The following is a 10,259-nucleotide window of genomic DNA, read 5'->3' on the forward strand; positions in this document are numbered from 1 at the left end:
CTTGCATTATTCTTATTCTCATCTATTAATGAAGTAGGCTGCTCTCGCTTTACGCAGTGCTTTCTTATAACGGCTCATTTCAAAATAAACGTGGATTTGCGTAAAAAACAGTTTTTTCGAGGGTTCAGTGTTTTGTTTGATTTTAAACAAACAAAGTCTTGGCTTTAAGAATATGAAACTTTTATTTCCAAAATCACACGATAAATACATTTTTGAAGCTTGAAAAGGGAAGATGACAGCTCTCCCTCGCAATCTGCTCTTCCGCAGCGCCGCCCCCCTCCCTCCGGCTGAAATTATGAATGTAAGCGTATAGTAATCATAGATAACACGGCAGGGTCCGTTACAGTTTGTTTTCATCTGATTTCAATTAAACAAAGTCTTGGCTTTCAGAATATTAAACTTGTTTCGGCAAATTCAGATGATAAATACAACTTTGAAGCTTGAAACGGCATAATTACAAGTGGAGAACGGAGTAACTTAACGTCACAGCAGGCATAACAACAGCCGGTGTTTCTCGTGAGGGTTTTCACACACACACACACACACACACACACACCCCCCAGACCTGTAATCCAAACGAAAATATCTTCCCTCCGTAGTATTTTGATCATTTGCTCCACTAATAATCAATCAGATCGATGGATTCCAGAGAAGAGAAAACTTTGAAGGCCTTTTTCTCAAAATGATGACTCGGTGACAGTCATTATATAATGTGACATATTTTGCTTAATATTTGGAGTACAAAAACAATCCTGATATCATTAGAAAGTTAGGAATATCCTCTTTCCATCAGTGTATACAACTCAAAATGTGTCTTCGGGTCAATGCGACTGATTACGATAGTCACATATTCATTGAGAGTAATATGCCAAATTAAACGAGATTCTTCAAGTTTAGTGGAATGCCATATCCTTTCAAGTTGTCTCGACTTTTGCTTTATTTTGCGGGTTTCGGCATTATGCCATGGAGCTAGTCTATGTTTTATTTTCTTCTTTTTCAAAGGAGCAACAGAGTGAGAAAGATTTTATTTGCAGTGCATCTGTAGCACTATCAACAACATGATCAATTTGGGGCGGTGTACATTTTGTATAAGTTTCCTCTCTTACATGCAGACATGATATCAAGTTAAGTATTGGTGGAATCTCTTCCTTAAATGTGGCTATAGCACTAACAGATAGGTTTCTGCTGCAGGAACTTTTGATTAATGGTCTGTTGTAATTCAATAATCTCTGCTTGGTGCAGAACACCTTGGACAGGCACAAATGGAAGTGTTTGTGGACCTTGTGGTCTGTGTGAACCTCCAGCTAGTGACCAGCACTTGGGACTGAAGTCACCCATTCGAAAGAACAAAGCCAAGACATTTGCCTCTTTGTATGAAGTCGTGCAACTTTCCAAGAACAAGCAAAACACCATCAAAGTGGACAGGCAGATTCTACAAAGGCTAGTCACAGCTTACAGAGCAGGTCGTAAGGTAGACCTGGAAAATGTCCTCCAGCATGAACTCATGCCCATCCCGCCATCTCTGTCCGCAATTAACAGCAGTCTACATTCCATCAACAAGTCTGTTTTAGCAAATGTACTGACAAAACATGTCCAATAGCCTGCAGATGTACCCCTTCAGAAACCCAGCTGCCAGGCTATTGATGGCCAAGCACTTATAATGGCACTTAGGAAGCCGCCTGACACTACAACATTTGGCGACTATGCCAACAAGTTTGCTGAGACGGTGTTGAAGATGGGAGAGAAGTACCAGAGGGTTGATGTAGTCTTCGACAGGTACCATGAAGAGTCCATCAAAATGGGCACAAGGAGGAAACGTAAACAGCGTCACCGACCAGTACGCAGAGAAATCGTTAATGACTCCGTTCCACTTCCAGCAGACTGGTCAAGCTTCATGGCACTGGAAGAGAACAAAGCAGATCTCGCTCGAATACTCTCAAACCGTCTGATAGAACACAGCCCAGAAGATGAGCCTGTGGTTGTAGTATCGGGTGGGTTTGCTGAAGCAACCACTGTCAAGTCATCAGATCCAGATCTTGATGTCTCCTCTTTAAGGGCTGACCACGAGGAGGCTGATGCACGTCTGATTTTGCACTGCATCCAGGCTCCAATGGACACAATAGTTGTGTCAGCGCGTGACACAGACGTGCTTCTTCTTTTAGCACACCATGACAGAATCGGATGTACCCATCTCTACATGAAAGCCTGGACATCAAAGGATCCAAAGTATTTTCCAGTACATGACATTCGCAAGTTATTATCTGATGATCAAGAGGACACACTCCTTGCCTTCCATGCCATCACTGGCTGTGATAGTGTGTCTCAGTTCAGCGGTCACGGAAAGAAAACAGCCTGGCAGGTGTTCGAGCAACATCACACCGATCTTACTGGCCTTGGGAAGGGCCCTCTCACAGAAGATATTGTGACATCAACAGAGAAATGTATCAGATGTATGGTGTGCCAGAGGTTGATAAATGCAACAAAGCAAGAGTGAAGTTGTTTTGCATAAGGTCGTTCACAAGAGACTCTGCCACCAACCTCAGATGCAGTGAAGTTTCATATCATGCGTTCACACTATCAATCGACAATCTGGAACCAAGCTCACCTGCCACATCCTGATCTTCCTCCAGTGGATGAAATGGGATGGATGCACAAGGAAGGTCAGTTAGTGCCACAGCTACTGTCTTTGCCACCTATGGCTAAAGCCTGCAGGGAGTTCACTTCATGTGGGTATACCAAGGGATGCCTCAGCCAACGCTGCCGCTGCAGGTATGTGTATAGAGGATTAACTGATGGTGATCAATGTGTACAAGATCGTAAAAATATGATAGACTGCTTGAGAATATCAGCCTGCCAGACTGCATACTGCTGGCTGTTTGTTGTTAACAGATTGTTGAAACCATAACCAGATAATTGTGAACCTATAACTGAGAAAAAAAGTAACAAAGGAACACAATAAGTGTAAGGATAACTGTAACGTGTATTCCAATGTACCTGTACTGGTCATAATCTGTCTATTCTATTCAGAAAGAGTCACATGGAATGTATAGAGGCATGCAACTGCAGGAACACTGAAGAAGACGCTGCTTTTTAAAAGTGCCTGCCTTTTGGCAATTTCCCATAGGGTTTGATGTAAAAAAGGCAGTGAGAACATGAAAAAGAACAGTTCAGCGCACATTGGTCACTCACACCAATTTCACACCAATTTCAGAGAGCAAGTTCAGGACATCCTTCCTTTTTGCTTCGTTCACTGTGCTTTCTTTGGGAAGCTGACTTGGCTTGAAGTTTGCCCACTTCTTTCTTCTCTTCAACACTGAGTGGTAGCAGTATTCACCGCTATACACAGCCTTGAATCCAAGTTTCTCCTTCCTGAATTCCAGCATTCTTGCTTCACTTAGCTTAAATGACTTCTGTGACTTTACAAAAGCCTGTGGTTTCTGTCTTGAAATCATAAGCCTCCCAGTCTTGCCCATAGACGTGTACATTGCCATGACTGCGCAACATTTGGTAGTATTCCTCTGGCATAAGAATGGTGTCCTTCTTTCGAACCTGTTGCTCAATCTTCCCAAACACACGATCCACGGGCATAAAACTGTGCCCCCTTATAGGAAACACATACTCAGCACTGATTCTTGGAAAGGCCTCCTTCATAAAGGAAAACAGCATGGACAGCAGGTTACTATTTTTGTTCTGACCAAAACAAGAATCGCTGAACAATCGCAGCCTCTGAGCGTGGTGAAGAGCACCACTCAACTGTTGACGTAAACAGTGGTCCAGAGCTGAAGCAGTCATATTGCTACCTTTTCTATTCTCATGCTCCATCCATGTGTACAGATGAACATCATCCACAGCTTGCTTACTTCCCGTCTCATGGTGAATAACGACACCAAAGAGATACATGTAGAGCTGTCTGGAATAGTATGCCTGACCTATGGCGGTTTTAGGGAGTACCAAATTCTGCATCATGTCAAAGCAAAGGGTCACTGCATCATGATCTACCTGCCCGAGCAAATCATAGAACACCCGTGCTCGTCTCCTGTGTAGGATGTAGGATGCAGACTCACTGCGTTTCTCTTCTTCAGTCAAGCTGGGGTCCTTGACTCTCAGTTGAAACCTGGCACATGAAGAACAGGCATCTGTGGCAGGATGCCCGAATCCAAGGTTGAAGTGCTGTCGAAAAATAGTGTAATACAGGGAGTAGCTGACTACATCATGGTTTTGTTGGTCGAATAGCTCGTGCATTATTTTCACACTGAGGTCACAGGGTAGGTATTTCCGGCCAGGTGCTCCCCTTCTTCCATAATGGCTAGCCCTACATGTAAACGTTTTGATGTGATCCATCACATGCTGCTTCTTGGCATCATTTTCTGCCACCTTACGAGCACCACCCCTGAGTTCTGGTCTGGCTGTAGCATTGAGTGCATAATACCTTGCCACTGGAGACACACGATCCTTGCCAATACCTGCAATGACAGAAAAATGACATTTTGTTTGTATGTATGTAGGTGTGTTTGTAGTATGTGTGTATGTATGTATTTATGTATTCATCTATACATGTATTTATCTATCTATTAATTAATTAAGTCATCCATTGCTTCATTTATTAATTCACAGTATCCATTCACAATGACAGATGACATGGCCAAGAAGGGCATTTGTGATTAAGCAGTGCATCAGACAACTAAATAGCAGTTATTCATACATTTTAAATGCAAACCTATAGCCTGATAGTCCTATTTATGTAGCCTATGTATTGTGTGTGTAAGTACCTACTTAGGCTACTGCCTACTTTTCTACATTAATTCATCTTGCAGTAGGCATATTTATCAAATAACAATGGCAGATGACCAGCCAACTAGGCTAGGACATTTGTGCCCAAGCAATACATCAGGCTAAGTGATACTAATTCCTTAAGTAGGCTACATTTTAACATGAAAACAAACGAAAAAATAGCACGAAACTTAAACATTAAAGATTCAACAGAAAAGCTTAATTGTGCCTCGTTCACTTCATGATATAACCCAGGCTACACATCAGGCTGCATTGAAAAGCCAGTGATGTGCTTGTTGTGAATTAAGCTGTCATTATCTAGCCTGTGTAGTCCAGCCTATCACATCAACATAGCGTCGTTTAATGATCCACATGTTTTAAGAGCAGGCAGTCCTGTATGAATAATATAATTCGTAAATCAAAATTAAACTCACCCAAAACGCTGCAAAAGGTGGCCTTGCAGACAGGAATTTTTGTGGGATGATCTTCGGTCAGCAAATTATATTCATTAGTGACCTCCCTATCCTTCTGCATATCGCTGTTGACAACCTTTGGACGTCTCCGCTGAACTTTTTTGACAGTGATCAGCTGCAAAACGACTTGATCCTGCTCGATTTGAGTAGATCCAGAGTAAAAACACTGAACGTTTTTTAATAGATCCCCTGGGGTCAATGTGTCTGCGTGACAGAAGTTTGCTTTTGTATGAGAATGATAACAAGCGACAGCCGGCATTTTTCCTCCTCCCGAGTGCCTCATTTTCTTAATCTCCTCACGTACATGATTACATCTCGATGGCTTGCGTTTCTTCCCCACCGCAGAAACCACCACAGGTTCATCAATGCCGTCAAAATTATTCATGTTTTTATTGTTTGTTGAAGTAGATAATCACGAAAGCCAGTACATTCAGGGTGCCGCCATTATTGTTTACACTGCGTGGAATGCTCTGTGATTGGTTGAGGTGCGTGGAATGGTGCGCTGTGATTGGTTGAGCGGATGTATCGCATTCTGTAGAGAAGGGAGACTAGCGTTTGTCGCTGTTTGGAAAGAAAGTGAGAAAACAAGACAGAATAACACAGCGGATATCGCGTTTTACGTAAAATTGAATGTTGACTTTTCAATACCGACGAAATACAATACTGATTTTGGCGGGAACTCATTTTTTTTCAAAAGTGGCGTTTATCGCGTTTTGGAACCAAACTCTTCAAACATTAAAGAAGTGACTAACTGCATCAGTTAGGGTTAAAAAAAAGTGTATTCAGCTAAAACATATACATTGCTGCAGTTATTATCCAGTGGAAAGCCCTTACCTACTGGCCTAGTTAAATTGTGGTTACTTTTTTTTTTACACACCGTCTTATTTCAACTTTCTCAGGACTTAAAACTGTTTTTTGGGGGCAGACCCCAACAAAGAAAAAAAGTATATACACACATACAAGGTCTTCATCTTAACAGTTGTTTATGATCATCCGTGAGCAGAGCATCAAGTTGGCATGCCTATAACAGCTGAATGCGGCGGTTACCATGTTGTTCAGCAAAACGCCTCACAAACTGATTAAGATCCAAAGCTTTAGTGTGTTTTGATTCAATGCTGAGTACAGCCAAACTTGACAGTCTCTTCTCTGTCATTGTAGACCACAAATACCTCATTCCTTGTTCGAATGCTTCTCGTTTTGCCCCGTCCTGTTCAAATGAAATCACCGCCAATCATATTTCCACGCTCGCGCCAGGGCCGGGGGAGGGGTTACAAGGCTCGCGTCTTGTGCTGCATTCACTTACACTCTCATAAATGTCAGATGAGCCACAACTTTTCTTTCAAAACAAAGCTGCCAACGGGGGTGGCAAGGCTATTTTTTAGGGTGGCAGTTGCTACCCCATGCCACCCCGGTAGATCCGCCCCTGGAAGAGACACAATTATGTACAAAGTATGTCAGACTTATTCAGACTTATATACAGACTTGTGTACATACCACTGTGTGGTAGCTGCCACATAGCCAAGCGTTCTCCTCCTCCAATCAAAGATTTTCTGTACTTGGAACCATTCTGTTGTAACTCTCTACAACCGAGGTTAGGATCTCCTTCTCCTTCCTGATCTTGCACCGGATCCTGGCACGAGCTTTGTTGCCATCTGTAACTTTATATAGACGCTGAGAGCGTCTCTTTATAATTGCAACCAGGACCTCAATTCTGCTGGCCAAGGCATCAGCATCATTGGTAGTGTTTTTTGTTGTTGTTGCTGATTAGAAAGAAGTATGTGGTTTAATACAACATCATATTAAAACACTTATTAAATAGCTTTACTTCAACATACCCAGTCTAGATACATAGCTTCATAACAATTTGAACTACAGCAAGATATAGCCTAATTGGGATAAAGTAATATTGTACTATTCTTATTTAATTTGTAGTTACATTCGAACAGCATTTCAAACGATACATTAAATGATGTGAATAGCGAAGCTGTACGTTTAATTTCTTTATAAATATCAGATAGATGGCAATCTGAATTGTGACCCGCTCTATCGAAATCAGTCGGAAGTCGCAAGGGCTCATTTCAAATAAACGTGGATTTACGTAAAAAAACTATTTTTTCAGGGTTCGGGTGTTTTGTTTGATTTTAAACAAACAAAGTCTTGGCTTTCAGAATATTAAACTTTTATTTCCAAAATCACACGATAAATACATGTTTGAAGCTTGTAAAGGGACGAAGACAGGCACCTCTCACTCGCAATCTGCTCTTCCGCAGCGCCGCCCCCCCCGCCCTCCGGCTGACATTATGAATGTACGCGTATAGTAATCATAAATAACACGGCAGGGTCCGTTACAGTTTGTTTTCATCTGATTTCAATTAAACAAAGTCTTGGCTTTCAGAATATTAAACTTGTTTCGGCAAATTCAGATGATAAATACAACTTTGAAGCTTCGGCATAATTACAAGCGGAGAACGGAGTAACTTAACGTCACAGCAGGCATAACAACAGCCGGTGTTTCTCATGAGTGTTTTCCCCGGAAACAAACACAAAATTACACAAAAACACACACACGTATACACACGTATACACACACACACTCGCGAGCTTCCCCCAGACCAGTAATCCAAACGAAAATATCTTCCCTCCGTAGTATTTTGATCATTCGCTCCACTAATAATCAATCAGATCGATGGATTCCAGAGAAGAGAAAACTTTGAAGGCCTTTTTCTCAAAATGATGACTGTGACAGTCATTATATAATGTGACATATTTCGCTTAATATTTGGAGTACAAAAACAATCCTGATATCATTAGAAAGCTAGGAATATCCTCTTTCCAACAGTGTATACAACTCAAAATGTGTCTTCGGGTCAATGCGACTGATTTCGATGAAGCAGGTCACAATTAAGATAAAGAAAAAAAACAGTTATAATAATCATCCACTTGTATTGATCATTTTGAGCTGGAAAGATGTGATCACTATAAGAAATGTAAAACTTTATTTATAGACGCTATGATTACATACATTTCTATAAAAGCCGGCCAAAAAAAGTTTCGGGAACACTAAAGCATCTGTACAAAAGTTATACTATATAAAGCCAGCCCACATTTCCCATATTATGTCATATTGGACGCAAATCTGGATCAGCTCCGTTGTTCCCCCGTTTTTAGAGATGTGGGTACGGCGGAAAAGAGAGAGGGTCTTATTTTCTGACACTTTGTGAGTCTCCTGACACACATTTATGTATAAAAGACAACAAGTGGATTTGCATGATAGGAGACCTTTCAGATATTTATATTTATTTATGTGCAGGGGATCTCTTTAGGAACAATGAAATATGTCTTATATTTAGGAAGCTTGAATGATTTAACAAATATGTTAAAAATGCATTTCAAATTGGAAATTTAGCAAATAAAAATACCATTATTTTCCTACAAAATATCGTTGCAGCATGAACTTATTTTGTTAAGAAAACTCAAAGAACTGAATATATATTTAGTACTCATTTTCTGCTGTTGTTGAAATAGCGTGAGTGTATGCTGTTTGTGTGTGTGTGTGTGTGTGTGAGACCCTGTGGGTGCATGCTGGGTGACAAAGGCTGCACATGAAACCGAAACACCATGTATTTAGTGTGCATGGTAGACTGAGCAAACACAATCTTCACAGACCAGCATGCTGCCCCGTCTCTCTTCAGACACAAATAATACAACCTTTAACTCTCCTGTCGTGTTCCTTTCTCCCCCCTTACTTGGGGGTTCCTGGTCCAATTTCACCTGTTTTAACATCTCTTGTCTACACAAAAACCATTAATCGTCACCAAATGATATCTACATTAATAACGGCAGTGAATATACAAAGAATAGACATTGAAAATGTATTCCAAATGACATTTGTTGTTGATTTGGTTGAGTACACTCTGATGGATGAACATAATCTAGGCCCTAGATTATGTTCATCCATCTAGATTGTAGGGTGTTAGAAATTAAAATCAATGTTTAATGACGTCATTTAATTTAAACATATGGTAAGCTTAAAACTGTTTTATTCTGAAAACATTTCCGGTTAGCATTGGCTTGTGGCTAACGTTGTTGCTAAAGTTTATTTTGAAAAGCTTTACTGGAAGAAGTCTCCGGATATCAACAGTGACGTCATTTCCGGTCTTACGTTAACATCGATCACAGCCGTTAAAATACATTAAATAAAAAGTCATGAAAGAGTGTATGAGTAGAAAAGGTGTGTGGAGTTATACAATGACCACACAACGTCAAAATCCTCTGTTTTACGCGATATCGGACACAGAAAAAATAAAACGGAATGAAGTTTAACAGAGCAGATGGAGCGGTGTCAGTGCATCACTCACATTGTTTGGTGGTGAATACAGGAACACACAGGTGGAGAGAGGAACACACAGGTGGAGAGAAAGGAACACACAGAGGAACACACAGGTGGAGAGAGGAACACACAGAGGAACACACATGGAGAGAGGAACACACAGAGGAACACACAGAGGAACACACAGGTGGAGAGAGGAACACACAGAGGAACACACAGAGGAACACACAGGTGGAGAGAGGAACACACAGAGGAACACACAGAGGAACACACAGGTGGAGAGAGGAACACACAGAGGAACACACAGAGGAACACACAGGTGGAGAGAGGAACACACAGAGGAACACACAGGTGGAGAGAGGAACACACAGAGGAACACACAGAGGAACACACAGGTGGAGAGAGGAACACACAGAGGAACACACAGGTGGAGAGAGGAACACACAGAGGAACACACAGGTGGAGAGAGGAACACACAGAGAGTCGCTTCAGCTGATTCAAAATGCTGCAGCTCGTGTACTAACCAGAGTTAGGAAAAGGGACCACATTACTCCTGTTCTGGCTGCCTTACACTGGCTTCCTATAGAACACAGGATAGAATTTAAAATTCTTCTTCTCGCCTACAAAGCCCTTAATGGGCAGGCGCCATCTTACCTTAAAGAACTCATTATACCCTACTGTCCTAC

At 41.4% G+C, this 10,259-nt stretch overlaps 1 protein-coding gene across 1 annotated transcript; it reads right to left on the reverse strand.

The window, feature by feature from the left end:
• Positions 1-929: 929 nt before the first annotated feature.
• Positions 930-6,084, reverse strand: LOC117550378. The gene is made up of 2 exons (XM_034222810.1): positions 5,205-6,084; positions 930-4,463 (listed from the first exon to the last, which is right to left on the reverse strand). Exons 1-2 carry the CDS (start codon positions 5,626-5,628, stop codon positions 3,400-3,402), a joined length of 1,488 nt encoding a protein of 495 aa, XP_034078701.1. The 5' UTR covers positions 5,629-6,084; the 3' UTR covers positions 930-3,399.
• Positions 6,085-10,259: the final 4,175 nt, after the last annotated feature.

This window comes from Gymnodraco acuticeps, unplaced genomic scaffold (assembly GCF_902827175.1).
Source record: "Gymnodraco acuticeps unplaced genomic scaffold, fGymAcu1.1, whole genome shotgun sequence".
NCBI classification, from domain to species: domain Eukaryota; kingdom Metazoa; phylum Chordata; class Actinopteri; order Perciformes; family Bathydraconidae; genus Gymnodraco; species Gymnodraco acuticeps.